The sequence below is a fragment of the Vespula vulgaris genome, chromosome 2, assembly GCF_905475345.1.
Source record: "Vespula vulgaris chromosome 2, iyVesVulg1.1, whole genome shotgun sequence".
Lineage (NCBI taxonomy): Eukaryota > Metazoa > Arthropoda > Insecta > Hymenoptera > Vespidae > Vespula > Vespula vulgaris.
Genome location: NC_066587.1, coordinates 1,616,212 through 1,634,569, shown reverse-complemented (window position 1 = coordinate 1,634,569; position 18,358 = coordinate 1,616,212). Strand labels below are relative to the sequence as shown.

At 32.1% G+C, this 18,358-nt stretch overlaps 2 protein-coding genes and 1 long non-coding RNA gene across 18 annotated transcripts in view; 1 reads left to right on the top strand and 2 right to left on the bottom strand.

The window, feature by feature from the left end:
• The window catches only part of LOC127061418 (protein glass-like), a 9,309-nt gene extending 3,528 nt beyond the window's left edge, over window positions 1–5,781 (top strand). For 7 of the 8 annotated variants that reach the window (XM_050988259.1, XM_050988255.1, XM_050988256.1 and 4 more), the window contains 5 exons: window positions 218–548; window positions 1,757–2,038; window positions 2,674–3,024; window positions 3,882–4,049; window positions 4,875–5,781. In XM_050988259.1, coding sequence (XP_050844216.1) covers window positions 218–548; window positions 1,757–2,038; window positions 2,674–3,024; window positions 3,882–4,049; window positions 4,875–5,040 — 1,298 coding nt within the window. In that variant the 3' untranslated portion in view covers window positions 5,041–5,781. The remainder of the gene's footprint in view (window positions 1–217; window positions 549–1,756; window positions 2,039–2,673; window positions 3,025–3,881; window positions 4,050–4,874) is intronic. The other variant, XM_050988260.1, reaches the window with a different exon arrangement.
• LOC127061421 (uncharacterized) lies at window positions 110–1,861 on the bottom strand. Its single transcript, XR_007780862.1, has 2 exons — window positions 1,729–1,861; window positions 110–691 (listed from the first exon to the last, which is right to left on the bottom strand). It is a non-coding gene; the product is annotated as an uncharacterized LOC127061421 (long non-coding RNA).
• The window catches only part of LOC127061416 (C-terminal-binding protein), a 30,998-nt gene continuing 15,155 nt past the window's right edge, over window positions 2,516–18,358 (bottom strand). For 4 of the 9 annotated variants that reach the window (XM_050988243.1, XM_050988246.1, XM_050988245.1 and 1 more), the window contains exons 2-8: window positions 17,550–17,993; window positions 17,166–17,453; window positions 16,864–17,052; window positions 16,687–16,776; window positions 16,435–16,591; window positions 15,827–16,004; window positions 6,115–15,542 (exon numbers count right to left, since the gene is read on the bottom strand). In XM_050988243.1, the coding sequence (XP_050844200.1) occupies window positions 15,209–15,542; window positions 15,827–16,004; window positions 16,435–16,591; window positions 16,687–16,776; window positions 16,864–17,052; window positions 17,166–17,453; window positions 17,550–17,747 (1,434 nt within the window). In that variant the 5' untranslated portion in view covers window positions 17,748–17,993 and the 3' untranslated portion in view covers window positions 6,115–15,208. Of the gene's footprint in view, window positions 3,311–6,114; window positions 15,707–15,826; window positions 16,005–16,434; window positions 16,592–16,686; window positions 16,777–16,863; window positions 17,053–17,165; window positions 17,454–17,549; window positions 17,994–18,358 lie in introns of those variants that run through there. The other 5 variants (XM_050988249.1, XM_050988250.1, XM_050988247.1 and 2 more) reach the window with 5 other exon arrangements.

Genomic DNA, 18,358 nt, shown 5'->3' with positions numbered 1-18,358 from the left:
TAAATGAAATAAAAAAGGAAAAGAAAAAAGGGCAGAAAAAAAATTTACGTTCGTTCGATATATATATCATCAATTGGCATTGATCGCAAAGGAAAAGATAAAACAGAAAAAATTTTAAAAAATTATTTTATTTACATATATATATATATATATTTATAAACATATAAATATATATATATACACAGTACATATATATATATATATTTATAATTCATAGGATCGGTGGGTACAATCGAAGCAACCATACCATCTGGGCTTTGTACCGGTTCGTTGGGTGTTCTTACAAACGACGATACCTTGACCGACAATCAAAATGAAGAAACGTTAAGTGCATTGCAAGGTACATTACGTTTGCAAGATTTACAAGCCTCCACGGAGGATATTACGGGGCCAGATCAAACTCAACAAATTCAAACGAATTCAGGCCAAGGCCAAGTGGTTGGTGGTGAATTTGGTAGTGGTTTTTGGGTCGACGATATGGCAGGTTTTCCACCATTGGATTTGGATCCATTGCCTGGTTTGTTCAGTCCTTGTTCGGGTACATACAAGTAAGTAATTTCATATATCTTATGTATAGATATATAAATATTCTGTATACGTACGAGTATGTGTTTGATTGTTCGTTCGTTCGTTTGTTTGTTTGTTTGTTACGCGTGTCTCCATAAATTTTTTTTATTTTCCAATCAGACTGCTATAAAGTGTAGGGTTTTCGTTTAATATAATAATAATAGTAATAATAATAACAAAGTTGTGTATAGATTAAGATGTTGCTTTTATCTGATATACAATCGTATCTTAATAGTTATGTCCATTCTTATCTATATACCTATAATCTCTTGTAATTCTAAAATCTCTCTCTCTCTCTCTTTTTCTCTTTCTTTCTATATATATGTATTTCTTTTTTTTGACTTTCTCTTTTTGTTCCTCGAATTAAATGCGAATGTGAGTGTCTATTAAAAAAAAAAACAAAAAGAAAAAAATTGAAAAAGAAAGCAAAAGAGCAAAAAAGAAAAGAGAGAGAGAAATGAAAAACGAAACGAAAAGGAAATAGGCGCTTATGTTTCGTCTGATCTGTATCAGACTTCGTCTACTTTCTGCAGAAGCTCTCTCTCAGACAGAAGGATTATTTCGGTAAAAAAGACGAAATTAATTTCTTTTTTCATTATTATTATTATTACTTTATTTTTTCTTTTCTTTTTAACTGTTGTAATTATCATTATCATTACTACTATTATTATTATTATTATTGTTATTATAATTATTAATTAATTAATTAATTAATTAATTAATTAATTAAGTAACTAACGTAGTCGAGACAACAAAATGATAAATATCGTTCAACAATTCGATATTTAGATCGAACAAAAAAAAAATAAAAAGAAGCTCCAACCGATCGTCGATCTATCACACTTACTCTCTTTATTCTTTCTTCTTTTCTTAAAATATAATTTTCTTCTTCTTCTTCTTCTTCTTCTTCTTCTTCTCCTTCTTTCTTTTCTTACGTACAAAAATTATCCACTATCTCGAAAACGCGATAATATATCTCGTCGTATGATAAAGAACGTAAAAGAAAGGAGAATGGAGAAAAGAAGAAAAAAGAAAGAAAGAAAAGATGGACCAGTATTTTCAAAAAAAAAAAAAGAAAAAAAAGGCAAATCTAATAGAACCAAAATAAAAAAAGAAGGAAAAAATCATACATAAGAAGGGGGTCACCCTAGCTCGACGTACCTTATAATTTTAAAAAGCGTTTTTGCAGTTGGGGATGTCCAAGGGGCGATTGCGTACCAAGGACAAACAATGGTAATGGCGAGGGCGTCGCTGACGTATTGTTATCCTTGAAACATGCCGTCGTACATCCTGGAAGTCCTACAGGAGGATATTATTCAACGGGTGGACCTACGACGCATCACTATACTCAAGATTATACTCAGAATTTAGGACCACCCGTAGGCCCGCCACCAACTCATTACGCGTCGGCACCAGCAATGTCGGTCAACGTTTCGATGAACATGACGATGAACATGAACTTGCATCCTGGGTAAGCCTTTTAAGATCGATATATATATATATATATATATATATATATATATATGTATATATGTTACGTATATGTATATGTATATGTATATAATACTTTCTTTGTTATTACTCTTCCCTCTCGTACGTGATGTACGTAATACTTGACGTTACATAGAACCGTGTATACGGATAAAAAAAAAGAGAAGAGAGTGGGGAGAAGGAAAGACGGGGTAAGAGGGTGTATAGAGAAAGAGAAAGAGAGAAAGAGAAAGAGGGAAACCAAAAGAAAAAGGATGAATAGAAAAAAAACACGAAACAAAACAGAACGTAATAGATATACGTAGTATGAGGAGGAATAAAAGAGGACAGAGAGGGATGAAAGATACGGGGGTGTGGAGTGTGAGAGAAACGTCGAACGACCCTGAGAAACGACCATTATTTCCGCCATTATTTGCAGGCAGGGTGAGAGGGAAGAGAAATGACTAGAGAGAGAGAAATATATATATATATAATTTGTATTAGTAAATATATTTATATTTATTTTTATATATATTTATATATTACGTGTGTATATATGCACGCACACACTAAAATACACACACACATGTATGTATATATATATATGTGTGTATATATATATACGCGTGTGCGTAGGTACGAGCAAAGTTATTCGTCGGCATGGGGTGCAGAACCGTTGTTAAGTCCCGCCCCTCAATACAATCCAGTAGAAACACAGACGAGGGTAAATCAGGCGTCGACGAATGGCCTGATAGGTGGTAGTACTGGTCACGCCCACGCTCATCCCCATCCGCACACTCACCCCCGTCTCCAAGGACCGAACGAGCACGCGCTCTGTGTTAATGGTGGTGGAGGTGGACCAAACGTCGTTACCAACCCGGACGACAATGGCAGGCCAAATCTCTGCAGGATATGCGGAAAATCTTATGCCCGGCCTAGTACTCTTAAAACACATCTTAGGACTCACTCTGGCGAGAAACCGTTCAGGTTGGCTGCTTAACAAATATTTTGTTTCTTTTTCTTCTTCGTGCCTTTGTTTTTTTCATTTTTGTTTCTTTTTTCTTCTTTCCTTTTCTCTTCTCTTCTTCCCTCTTCTCACGTTTTTCTTTTACGTCGTCCATCTTCTTTTTCATCGTCCTCTTCGTCTACGTCTTCGTCTTCTTCTTTTCGTTATTATCGTCCTACTCTTCCTCATTTATTTTCCCGATAAAACTTTCTACCATCAGGAACACCACTACCACCATCATCGTCATCAACATCGTCATCCTCGTTACTGTTGGAAATAGAAAAAGGATATGATGATATCGAATCGTTTTTATCATTATTCATCATCATCATCATCATCATCATCATCATCATCATCATCATCATCATCATTGTTATCATCATCATTATCGTCATTATCATTATCATCTGTATCTTTTTTTCTTTTTTCATTACTTTCCTTTTCATTGATTTTCTATCTTTCATTGTTCTTTAAAAATACGCGCTAATATAACAATCCGGATTAATTTATGCAATATCGCGTATATATTCGAAACTATTGTTTTAACTAAATCGATAGAGTCGCGATCAAAGAGAAAGAGAGAAAGAGAGAAGATAAAAGAGAGACAGAGACAGATAGATAAATAGATAGATAGATAGGGTAGTTCATTAGGGACGTAATCATCGACGTAATACTATTGATGGCAATATGGATGACAGATATAGAATGAGAGACTAACAGATAGACAGACAGACAGACAGACAAAGTTGAAAATATGTATATATATATGTGTGTGTATATAGTATTAATAAAAAAAGAAAAGTAAACAAAATATAATGATTGGATCGTTCGATCGCAGATGTCATGCGTGCTCGAAAGCCTTCAGCCAAGCTGCCAACTTGACCGCCCATACGAGAACACATTCAGGAGAGAAACCATTCCGCTGTCCAGTTTGCGATAGAAGATTTTCACAAAGCAGTTCGGTGACGACACACATGAGAACTCATTCTGGTGAACGTCCTTACAGGTACGATGATGTGATGCATATGTCTTCCATACAGAAATTTTTCATATATGTATATATATATATATATATATATTAACCCTTTGTAACATACCGTGTGTATATATACACATAAATGACTTTAAAGCTATATACATATATGAATGTGTGTGTATATGTGTGTTTATACAAGTAAAAATTCCTAAGATTATTTAAGAAAAGAATGATTTTACTCTTTTTCGAAAATTTTCAGAATGAAACTACAAGTCTAGAGACTTTTGACCCATCTAGAAACTTTTAGCCCTCCCTCCTGTATTTCTGTAATTTTTTTTTTTTTTTTTTTTTTTTTTATTTTTTACTATCGATCCCACAAATATTTTATGCTTACTTTATATGCAGTTTTCTTTCTTGATTTTTTTTTTTTTTTTTTATAATTATATTCTCACAAGTAACACATCATAACTTTGATACGAAACGATGATTACGAAAATGATATATTTTTCGTTTCTCAGATATTGTGACACACACTTACACCCTCCCGCGCGCGCGCATTCGAAAGTTCGAATTATTTAAACATTATTTTTCATTATTAATTTTATTATCGAAAAATATAATTCTTCTTTATGATTTACAAAATTTTTCGAACATACATCTCGCGCGTGTGTGTGTGTGTGTCTGTGCGTGTATGTGGCACACAGAAATATATTTTTTTTAATATCTCCAACGACTTGATAATAATATCTTAAATGAAATTGATTTTACATGGTGTTAAGGGAGATGTATAAAAAAAACAAAAAAAAAAAAGATAAAAACGACAAAGTAAGAAGAAAATATTCTTTCAATTTTTAGATGTCGCCTTTGCAAGAAAGCATTCTCCGACAGTTCGACGTTGACAAAACACTTACGAATTCATTCCGGTGAGAAACCATATCAGTGCAAGGTATGTCTCCTAAGATTTAGTCAAAGTGGCAATCTCAACAGGCACATGAGGGTTCATACGGCGACCCTAACGTGACACAATTCAACGAAGACAATCGATAGCAATCATTCGCTGCCACGATATTGTCGAATACCGGTTATTCGACATGGAACTGGAACTATTACTATTACTACTACTACTACTACTACTACTACTTCTACTGCTGCTGCTGCTACTATTAATACTAATACTACCACTAATACTAATAATAACTTGACGACAAAAATTTAGAATAATAATCGATAAATAGATCGAAATACAAAACACCGAAGTGTGTGTTGTCTCTGTACAGCCGATAAATCTCTCTTCTCTCATTCCTCCCGACTGCAACCGAAATTTTAAAAAGAGAAAAAGATAATAGAATAAAATAAAATAGTGTTTAAAAAAAAAAGAAACTAAAAAAGAATCCTGATAAAATTCAGTTCTTTCGAAATGTTTTTTCTACAGAAAAACAAAAAAAAAAGAAAGAAAGAAAAAAGCAACCTAAAGATCGCATCGATCAATCTTCCACGTCAGAGTCTTCGAATAGGTAATATCGTAAATCGAGAAAAATAAAATTAATTAATACGGTCGAAATAACAATAACAAAATTAAATCGAATTAAGAAAAGAAAAGCAAAATTAAAAATTAAATATAAACGGTATTCCAATCAAATTCAATTCTAACGAAACTAAATTTAAAAATCAATCAAAGATCTCATCGATCGTTCACGTTCGAGCCTTCGGATAGGGAAAATATAAATCAAGCAATGAAATGAAATGAAATGAAATGAAATGATATGAAATGAAATGAAATGAAATGAAATGAAAAAAGAAAGAAGAAAAAACCGATAAAGGATTTTTCCGAGTTAAGTTTAGATCTTTATAGATCATCGCGAGATCGAGATCGACGTTTTATACTTTTAAATTCAGGAGACGAATGATAATCGAAGGATCAACGATCGAGATAGATGATATTAAATCGATCGATAGATCGATAAAGAGAGAGAGATCAATAGATCAAACCGATCGATCGATCCAACGCACTTAGCTATTTAAATTAGGTCGGGATCAGGTTGTTGATGGGATATCGTAATTTAGATCTCCAACACATCCACCATAGCACCGTTGATTATTGTACAAATATTGTATTTATTATAATTAATTATAATATTAATGTGTTGTTGTGTGTTTTCACCACCCTTTCATTTTCTTTTTTTTTCTCTCTTTTTTTATTTATTTATTTATTTTTTTTTTTTTTGAATTTTCGTCATCATGTGGCATTTCTTTATTTTTTTATTTTTTTTTTATTTTTTTTTTTCTTGTTGTTGTTGTTGTTCCTTTTTTCTTTTTCTTCTTTGTCAGTTCATTTTATCCTTTGTTTCCTTTATTTTATTTATATTTATATGTATATATATATACACATATATATATATACATATACATACATATATATATACACATATACATATCTATAAGATATATACATATATGTATATATATATACATATATATAATGGTGAAACAAAAGTGTTCACTGACGCCACTTTTTGTCAAAACGAAGAACGATATATACGTACATATATATATATACATATATATATATATATACGTATCCATACACACACACACCCGCTCACGCTCACACGCACACGCGCGCGCGCACACGCACCCACACACACACACACACACATATTCATATATTCATATATCTATGCGTATATATATATATTTCATATATACATATACACATACATACATATATATATACGTATATGTATATGGAATATTATTCGTATGAGAAAAAGAAAAATATTTAATCGATTAAAAAACGGATGAGAGAATGAACATGTGCGTTTTCTTTTTGTAATCCCGCAGCATCAGGATCCACGTATCGTCGTCATGTGGGGGCAAGGGGTGGGGGTGGAGTTGAAGTTGAGGTTCAGGTTGAGGTTGGAGTTGAGGTTAGAGTCGAAGGTTGGACGAAGGCCAAGTTAAGGTTGAGGAAAACATGGGAGAAGGAAGAAGAAGAAAAAGAAGAAGGAGGCTCTCGTGTTGTCAGGGGGGGGGGGTTCAACTTTAACTTCGGGGTTGTTTTGTTGTTCTAAATATTTGTTCATGAATTTTGTCACCGCCATTATGATTTCCCTCTTTCTCGCAGGTTTAAACTATATCAGGACAACTTTGTCTCTCACTTTACAGAGTACCCATTTTTACTTATCATCGTCATCATCGTCATCGTCGTCATCATCATCATCATCATCGTCGTCGTCATCATCATCATTATCATCATAATCATCGTTATAATCATAATCATAATCATAATCATCATCATCATTATCATCGTAATCATCATCATCGCTATCATAATTATTAATATCATCATAATCATCACTCGTCATCAAAAATCTTTCGCTCGCTCTCTTTCTCTCTATACATATATAATAATTATGGATATTTATATAAAGTAATAATTATTCTTGCAATCAAAAAAAAAAAAGAAAAAAAAGAAAAAAAAGAAGAAAAGAAAAGACGAGAAAAAAGAAAATAAAAAGGTAGAAAGGAAAAGAATAATAATTATTATTAAAAAAAAAAAAATAAAAAAGAACGAAAGAAGTAATAAAAACGGTAGAAGAAGACGAAGTATTATGTAATAAGGTTTTTCCTAAGTTATGTACCGGCACGGCTATGCAGGGACGACGAGCTGGTCCGCCATTGTTATATCTCTTATTTTATTTCATTTCATTTCATTTTATTTTACTTTATTTATTTACTTATTTATTTATCCTCTTTTCTTAATTTTTTTTTCTTCCCTTATTGAAAACTCATCTCCAAATAATAAAGATATTAGTTTTCTAATTGAAAGAGGAGAGGGGAGAAGGGGCAGAGGAGGATGGGGACCATCTTGTCGCGCAAAGCGAACGTACCTCTTGTATTTACTTCTCTCTCTTTTTTCTTTCCCCTCGATATTTTTTTTCTTTGTATTTTAAATCGTTTCTTGCTTTTCTTAATGTACGTAATCTCGTCTATCCTATTTAAAAATGTACGATGTCAACATTATCATACCCCGTGTATGTATGTATGATGTGTGTATGTGTGTGTATGTGTGTGTAGACGTAAGCGTTATGTATACATTATGTGTGTACATATTGTGATGTTTCGTTCACTTTTTATTTTTTCTTTGTTTGCTTCGTAATATCCGCCTATATCTCTCACTCACTCATTCACTCTCTCACTCTCTCTCTCTCTCTCTTTCTCTCTCTCTCTCTCTCTCTCTCTCTATTTAATTCTCATACTTTCTCGCTTTCTCTCTTTCTCTCTCTTTCTTTCTTAGTCCTTGTGTACTTCAATTAAAATGTACTTTTGTATAATCTGATTTTCATTCATATATATATATATATAAATATTACATCAATTGGAATGATTTTCATATCTGAAAAAATAGAAAAAAAAAAGAATAATAAAATAAAATAAAAAAAGAATACAGTAAAAGAAGAAAACAACATCGAAAGAAAAATGTGAAGAGTGACAATCCCCAGAGGCATATTTTACGATGATTAATAACAAACACGATTCAGTCTCTATATATTTCTTTTTTTCTTCCTTTGTATCTCAGTAATTTTTAAATATATATATACATATATATATATGTATATATATATATATATGTATGTATGTATGTATATATTTCCAGAATATACAATAACTAATTAATCTGCATTAGATTATTCAAGCATACGCGTATTTGATAAAACGCTATCACAAAGTGTCCAAATTCGATATACGTATACATATGTGTATATGTATATATGTATATATGTGCATATATATATATATACAAACACATATGTATGTATATATATATATATAATTTCTTTCTTACCGGTGTCAATTAGAAAATTTTGAAATTTCTAAAATCAATGTTTCTACCTATGAACCGCGATCCACGTTATTTACGCTATTTAACGTGACGATAATTAGCACAAATTATTGAAAGATTACAATAGTAATAATAATAATAATTACAATAATAATAATAATAGTAATAGTAATCGTTATAAAATCAAAGTAAAAATAATCAGGACAATAAACCGAACTGTGGATATGTGTATCTCGAAAATAGATCTTTCTCCATATATATGATGTTCGCTCGTATAATTTTTTTTTTTTTCATTATTACTATTACTACTATTATTATTACTATTATTATTATATTATTATTAATATTTATTATTATTATTGTTATTATTATTATTACTACTATCACTATTATTAATGTTACTATTATTATTATTATTTATTATTATTATTATTATTTATATTATTATTATTATTATTATTATTATTAATTTATTTTTGGGGGTAATTTTTTTCCTCCTTTAATATTATTTTTTATTTATTTATTTATTTATTTTTTCCTTTTTTTTATCAAGATATCATCGTCATATCAATCATCATCACTTTCGTAGTTTTCCTCAAAAAATTGTTTCAGTTCTCTCCCACCCCTACCCCCTCTCTCTTTCATTTATTAATAGTTGTTACTTTACTTCACTATACTTTTCCTGTATAGAGATTTTGTTTACTTAAATGGTGTCTGTACTGTTCTCATTGCAGGTAAAACGAATCTCATTTCTTGATAATATACTCAAGTGTGTTTCTTAACATCGTATTATCTCACTTAATACAATAATAAATCATATTATTAATTACCAATTAATAAAACTTGTTTATTTTTCTTATTTTGTTATACCTCTCCTTCTCTCTCTCTCTCTCTCTCTCTCTCTCTCTCTCTCACTCTCACTCACACACTCAATCACTCTCTCTCTCTCTCTCTCTTTGTCTCTCTCTCACTTTCTCTCTCGCTCGCTAACGGCAACGTTTATGTGTATTAATTATTATCAATTAATATTATTACATTCCCGCTATAAAACGAATTATAATGAGTTTGCTTGTGTTGCTTCTTTGTTCTTGTCTATTTTCTTTTCGCGAAACATAGAAATAAATTTTTTGTTATATATGCTCCTATGTATCTATGGATGCATGAACATGTGTATATATACGTGTGTGTATGTATGTGTGTGAAATAACGCGTCAATCACAGATATACTATCTCACATTCGCCATTTTTAATTTGTCTTTTTTATTGTTGCTGTTGTTTTTTTCCCCCTATGAAGATGCTGCATCGTATTTTGTTTATTGTATAAATTTATTTGTGCTTTCTTTTCTTAATTTTTTGTTGAAGCTCGTCTCTCTCTCCCTCTCACTCCCTCTCTCTCACGCTCTCTCTCTCCCTCTCTATACATCAAGAAATTCACAATACGATTTATACTTCACTCATCATCATCATCATCATCGTCATCATCATCATCGTCATCGTCGTCGTCGTCGTCGTCGTCGTTGTTATCGTCTCGTCATCATCACAAATGTTACAAGAAAAAAAAAAAAAAAAAAAAGAAAAAAGAAAGGATTCGCAAAGCAATAAAAAGGAGTGATATTTATTCTCAAATACTATATTTCCGTGGAATTTTTTTATTTTTAATGATAATTTGATTCTTCATTTAATTACCTCGCTACAAATTACAAACTGTAAATATCTATACATATACATATACATATATATATATACATATAAAAAGACTTTTATACATATATATATATATATAAAAAATTGCGTTAATATTCTATTTTCTTTTTTCGAGAAAAGTATTTCTGGAAGTATTGTTTTTCTTTTTCTCTTTCTTTCTTCTTCTCCTTCTTCTCTTTTTCTTTTTTTCTTTTTTTTTGTTGCAAAATTTCAACTTGGTACACAGGTTTGTCGCGAAGACTTGAGAGATACATCATCGTCATTGTCGTCGTCATCATCGTCATCATCATCATCAACATCATCATCATCATCATCATCATTATCATTATCATCATCATCATCATCATCATCATCACCATTATCGTCATCACATATCTCGCGTCTTTTTTCCCTAACATATATATGTATGGTGTGTGTATATATATGTGTGTATCTGTGTGTGTATATATATACATATAAATAAATATAAATATATATATATATATACATATATATATATACACACACACGCGCGAAAAGTAAATTAATTATAAGTAGATATTACTCTTGCTTTAATAGCATTCTCTCACATTATTTGTTTCTATCTTTCTTTCTTGTTTTTCTTCTCTCGTACATAAAAAGGAGAGAAAAAAAAATATAGTTTTACATAAAACACGCTTGTGCATTTCTGAATGCCATTGAATATTTTCAATTCTCATTGTTTGTTCGTGTGTGTGTGTGTGTGTGTGTGCGCGAGTGTGTGTGTGTATGTGTATCTGTCAGTTGTTCTTTTTCATCCGTATTATTAATATTAATAATTAATAATGATAATAATAATTATAATAATATAATAATAATTAATAATAATTAATAATAATAATTATCAATAATAATAATTAATAATAATAATAATAATAATAATAATTAATAATAATAATAGTAACGTTTTTGTCATTAGATTGAAAACTACTTACACACCTGTTTTGCTTTGTTTGTTGTTTTTTGTTTTCGTTTTTCTTTTCTTTTCATTCTTTTTTCTTTTTTTTTTTTTTCTTCTCTTTAGACCATTATCTCCATTCGCGTAGAATTTTTACGTATTTCTCTACATACACGGAGATAGTATGTATATGTATATAAAATTATAAACGATTTTTGTTTTGTATCATGTGACCGAGAGAAAAAAAAAATATAAGAAAAAAGAAAAAAAAAGGAAAAAAAAAAGAAAAAACAAAAAACTTTTCAGTGTCATCGTGTTTTCTTTATTTTATATAATTCTAATTGTCGGAGAAAAATTAGAATTATCGCTAATCTTTCATTAGAGAAATATTTTACATATACATATAAATGTATTTATTATACTGCTAGTATTAAATCTCAGGCAATCGGTAAAAAAAAAAAAAAAAAAAAGAAAAAAATTAAAATAAAAAAAAAAGAAAGAAAAAATTAAGACATTAATAAACCTTTTCTTTAAGCTATTTTTGTTTTTGTTTTTGTTTCTTTTTTTTCTGTTTCTTCTTCTTCTTTCGAGAGAGAGTATATTTCTTTGGAAATAAAAACTAAAAATGACGCAATCGAATCCAAATACAGTACGGCAATATAATGCATGACTTTTTAATCATTTATTCATTCTATGCAATTTAAATGTTGCTTCGTTAAAGACCAATTAATTACGTATATCAATAAGAGAGAAAAAAGATGTGTGTGATTAGATTTTTTTTTTTTATATATATATATTCCTTTTTTAATTCATATCCAACAAGGAAATACAGAAAGCCGAGGAAAAAAAAGATTTATAATAATAATAGTAATAATAATAATATTAATATTGATCATAATAATAATAATAATAATAATAATAATAATAATAATAATAATGATGATGATGATGATGGTATAATTAAGAAGAATTTATCTAATGATAAATAATTATCGTTTAAACATAATCATAATTCAGGCTCTAATATCGCACAAATTAATTATCAGCTAAGAATAGGATTCTTCTTCTTCTCCTTCTTCTTCTTTTTCTTCTTCTTCTTCATCTTCCTTTTCTTTTTTATTTATTTATTTTATTCATTCACTCATTCATTGAATTATATATATATATATTTATTTATATAATTTTAAATATATCAATATTTTAATTTATATTAATACCAGAACGAAGCTTTCGATTTTTTGAGCCAAACAAAAAAAAAGAAAAGTAAAAAGAAAAATACAGAAAGAGGGTTGGGCAAGAACAAAGAATGAGGTTGGTTAAAAAAAAAAAAAAAAGAAAAAGAAAAAACAATCATCTCGATCAATGAATAGACACCATCATCATTCTTTCAAAATATTTAAACATTATTCACGTTACTTCGTTTTGTACTCTATATCAATGACCCAGTCGATGCGTTAAATAACGAACGATAATATGTACGAACAAGTATTTATAAAGGATCTTCATAAAAAGATCAATGATCTAACTTCATCTAAAACTGATTCAATCAAGACCTGGCATACACTTTTACTAGATATTCCAAATTGATTTTATTATTGTTTGTATATGTATATATACATACATATAGATATATACATATATATATACGTATGTACATATATATATATATTTTTTCTTCGTTATATATATATAATTCCAGACAAAAACAGAAGTCCAAGAATCGAGAGCCAACTACCTCACATGAAAAGAGAGTTTTTTTTCCTTCTTTTTATTATTTCTATTATTATTATTATTATTATTACTATTATTATTATTATTATTACTATTGTTATTGTTATTATTATTATTATTATTATTATATTAGATCATTTTAGACAAGAGATAGAAAACCGATATATATATACACACATCTATATATATAGATATATATATATATATTATATATACACACACATACGAAAACATACGTTTTTACACACACATATATATATAAATATACATATATATATATATATATATATATATGAAAGAAATATATAAAGAAGAAAAGAGCAAGGTAGAAAGGACAAATCCACGGAGAGAAAAAGAAAGAAAAGAAAAAGAAAAAAGTAGAAATTATTAGTTAAAAAGGAAGAAGAAGAAAAAAAAAACAGAAAAAAAAAATTATTATCAAATAAAGAAATAATCCAAAATCTAAATCTCAATAAGGAAAGTACAATAAAATTTCTCGCGAATTAATCGTCATGATTACTGCCAGACTGTACTTGGTGGTAATGATAAAGTTACAGGAAATGCACTATTCAGAAACTTGACGAAAGTTTGTTGACGCAAATGCAAACATATAATAGCACGCTCTCTGTCTGATATACATACATACATACATACATATATATATATATATATATACATATACATATATATATACACATACATACATACATACATATATACGTAAATATATCAGAATCATTCTCTCTCTCTTTCTCTCTATTTATCTTTTTCTCAGCCTCTCTACACACACAATGGATCACCCTCTCAATCAGTCTCTCCCTCTCAGACATTCGGTGATCTCTCTTTTACTCTCATCTGATCTTTCACTTTCTTTCTATTATTTTCTCTTCCTACCCTCTCTCTCTCTCTCTCTCTCTCTCTCTCTTTTTATATCGCTTGCTAGCTCTAAGCCCTTTTCGTGTTGACTATCTGCTGTTTTCTCACACACAACACACACGTAGATTTTTACTTACGCTCATACTTTTTCTATCTCCCTCTCTCCTCTCTCTCTCACTCTCTCTCTGTCACCCACACACTATCTTTTTCTCTCACACACAAATGCACATACCCTCTCCTCTCTTTCTCACAATTCTTTTTTCACTTTCTTTCTTTCTTTCTTTCTTTCTTTCTTTCTCTCTCTCTCTCTCTCTCTCTCTCTCCCTCTCTCTCACTCTACACTCAAGGATGAATTCCCTCGAGTCCTCGGAAGCAGCGGACAGATTTTTTTTTTTTTTTAGGGAGTACATCGTGCACGACACACGTTTAATAGTCAATTGGCCGTTTGTCGTCAGAGGTGTCGCGCACGCGCGGTTTTTTCTTCTTACTGTATTACGCAGTGTGTGTGTATGTTTGTGTATGGGTGTGTCTATCTTCTGTACGTTTGTCTCTGTCTGTCTGTTTGTTTGTTTGTTTGTTGTTTGTTAATTCTCTTTTCTGTGAATGCGTGCGGATGTTCTTTTAATATGTATACGTATATGTATGTGAATAGGTGGTAGTGGTGTGTATGTATATATTGGTACAGTAGGTACGGCGAATGTCCTTCTTTTAGTGTATACATCTCTGTTTTTTCTTCTCTTATAATACGTCTCTCTCTCTCTTTCTCTCTTTCTCTCACACACACACTCTCTCTCTCTCTCCCTCCCTCCCTCACTCTATTTCTCTCTCTCTCTCTTTCTCTCTATGTATCTCGTTGATGTGTATGTAATTAGAGCGTTGTGTGTATGTACGTACGTACGTAATATGTATGTATGTATGTATTTAGGTGTGTGTGTGTGTGTGTATGTGTGTATATGTATGTATATGGTATTTATGTATGTAAAGTATGTAATGTAGTGTGTGTGTGTGTGTATGTGTGTGTAAGTATGTACGTGTATATGTTACGTGTAGCATGTACGTGAATGGCTAAAGGAAATTAGATCGGAGGGTGGTGCAGGAGTGTATGTCTGGGGTTCAAGGTCAACGGGGACTCGGAGCAGGTGGGCTTGGCCGGGGGTCAGGCTCGCTCACTATGCTGTGTGGTAGACCGGGTAATCCAGCAGTAGGGGGAGCTGAAGCAGGGCCTCCAGCCCCGCCGCCGCCTACCGTTGGACCCGCGGGGCCTGTCGGACCCCCGGCGCCTGCACCGCCTGCCGAGGAGTTTGGTCCGCCACCACCCCCACCACCACCGCCGCCGACGACGGAATGCCCACCGGGAGGTGGGGGTGCAGAATCGTGAGGAGTCGTTGAATGCGCCTGTTGAACGGGCAGCGCCCCAGCGTAGTATCCGCCGTTGATCCCCTCGGGGTAGCTGCTGGAGAAAGCGAAAAGAAATTGGCCACTTCGATAAATGCCTTTTACAAAGTGCCCAATCGATCTTAGGAAATCCAAAGGTTCGAACGCTTCTATAACCACGTTACTTTACACTTGATTCTCTTTCCATGTAATACGAGTTAACATCTGCTTGAAAATCTGTTTCTGTAAAAATTACGATATCTTTTTCCCGGGTGCAAGAAAAAGAAATTGCGACGATACTCCAAGTATACCCTACGATTTTTAAGCTTGAGCTCAATTTTATTGCATTATAAGGACGCTTACCCGGTCGAGGAAAGGAAATACTCCTTGTTTACACAGTTTCGTAAGCAGTCTGGTATGCGACCGACGATAGCTCTTCGTATTTCACTGGCCGCCATCTCACGTAGTTCGGTGCAGCTTGCATCGCTGTAGAATGCAGCGTGTGGTGTGCACAACAGATTGGGCGCGTCTTTCAACGGACCTATGCATATACCGAAATATTTCTCTCTTAGGATACGTTTTAGGACCGTTCCCCCCTTTTTTTTCTTTCTTTTTTTTTTTCTTTGTTATTCCTTTTTCTTTTTGTTTCTTAGATTCTCTACTCAAAATTTCAACATGTATTGTCGACGTACACATTTGCTTTTTCCTTTTCTTTACTTATTTTTTATATCTCTAACAATGTCCGACAATTAATCAATGAACGATTGACAAAGCACGCAATACGATGTAACAATACATGTTTTTCTACGTATGTTCACCTTATTAAATTCCTCTACACAACATGCCATGCCGTGGATACCATCGGGGAGATGCACTGGTGTATATACCAGATGGTCAAAGAAGAGGACCAGGATGACCAAAGGAAATATTAGTTAGAGAGGGAGGGTTAGGTATGGTCAGATAAAACTCACATTGCGTAGACTGACCCTGAAAGACGTTGTACGGTTCATTTTCATGAACGTCCAATGCCGCTGCACGAATTCTACCCTGTTTAAGTGCGGCAGCTAATGCATCATCGTCTACCAGTCCACCTCGTGCTGTGTTTACTAAAAATGCTCCTGGTCTCATCTACAAGATATCATTGTCTCGTTAAAATATCAAACAAATATATATTTTTTTATGATCGTCGTCGAGCTTGTGATATAATCGAACATAATAAGTACCTGCTTAATAGTGAATTCATTTATTAGGTGATGATTGTGCTCATTCAAGGTACAGTGTAGAGATACACAGTCGGACTGAAATAGTAAATCCTGAAACGTACGAATATAAATTAGTAAGTATGATTTGTTTATATTTTATTCGAGAAAAAGATTCTGCAAGTAAAAAAGATTCTTCACCTGTAATGTATAAACCCTGGTGAGTCCAAGAGATTTCTCGATTCCATCAGGTAGGTAAGGGTCATAAAAGATGACAGTAAAACCGAAAGCTTTAGCACGTAATGCGACTGCAGAGCCGATCCTGCCCAAACCGACTATGCCAAGTGTGTCACCTCGTATCCTTGCACATCCTGTTGCTGCTTCCCTGACCTAAAATATAACAAACGTATAAGAATATCGTATTTATTTTTCTGAATAATAAAAAACAAAAAGAAAGACAGAAAGAAAAACGTAATAGCGAGAATTTCTCGATTCGTTCTCACCTGTTCAGGTCCAGTGAATTTTTTTCCTTCGCGTACCATATTTGCCAACCAATATGTGCGTCGATAAAGATTTAGAATCAGACAGAGAGTGGTGTCCGCTACTTCTTCGACTCCATAGCCAGGCACATTGCACACTGCGATGCCAAGTTCGCCAGCTGCTTTGACATCGATATTATCCACCCCAGATCCGATTCTAACGATGATCCGTAGTGTTTTGAACTTTTCAAGGTCTTCTTTTGTCAAAATTATAGTATGCCACATAAGTGCACCTACAGCTTCGTTTAATACCTACAAAATATATGTAACGCATCGCTTTAAATCTCTCTTCTACAAGATACGATAAATCTTTCTCTTTTTTACGATACACCGTCACAAAGATCTTACCTTCTCATGAATTTCTGATGTTGACTGAGCATCACAAAATGCCACAGTCGCAACATCTTTAAGAATGGGCATTTCGATGGAACAATCTCGTCCATCGAGTAAAGCCACTAATGGTCGTGTTTGGATGGGCCCGTTTGCAATAGGGCCCCTTAGATTCTCCATTCGAGGGCGTTTGGGCATCATCTTCCGTTTGTCCATCGGTCAGACAGCCCCCCCTATGTTTGTATTTTTCACTCTTACTCTCAGTTTCACTAAAAATGTCCACTATTTCTCAAAAAAGTCTTATAAACCACTGGTAAAGAAGCCTCTTCGAATGTGTGATTATATGGTTTTGCACTTTGATGCTTTGTCACACAAATTGTTGTTGCAACACTGACTTCTGGTTGGTTTTTGTACAAGGACCGCAGAACCTCCAACGCATCACGAATCGTTGAATACCGTCTCCTGTAAATAAGGAAAACAAATACCGTGTAAGTACAATATTGTATACGTATAGAAAGAAAACATGGACTACACATCGAAAGCTCTTTTCAAACTTTTGTAAACTATAATAAACTTTATAATAAACTTTATAAAAGTGAAACATTTTGTTCGCACAAAAGATTCGCCAATACCAAATTACTTCATCTTTTGGTTTAGAAGTAATTCTAACAAAGCATGCTCAAGAGTATGCATATAGTATATGTATCATTAGCTGCATAAGCAATGGATACACATATGCGTCTATATAAAAAAAAAAAATCATAGAAATCGATAATCACGTGTAATAACAATAAATGCATAGAAATGAAATAAATAAGCTATAGGAT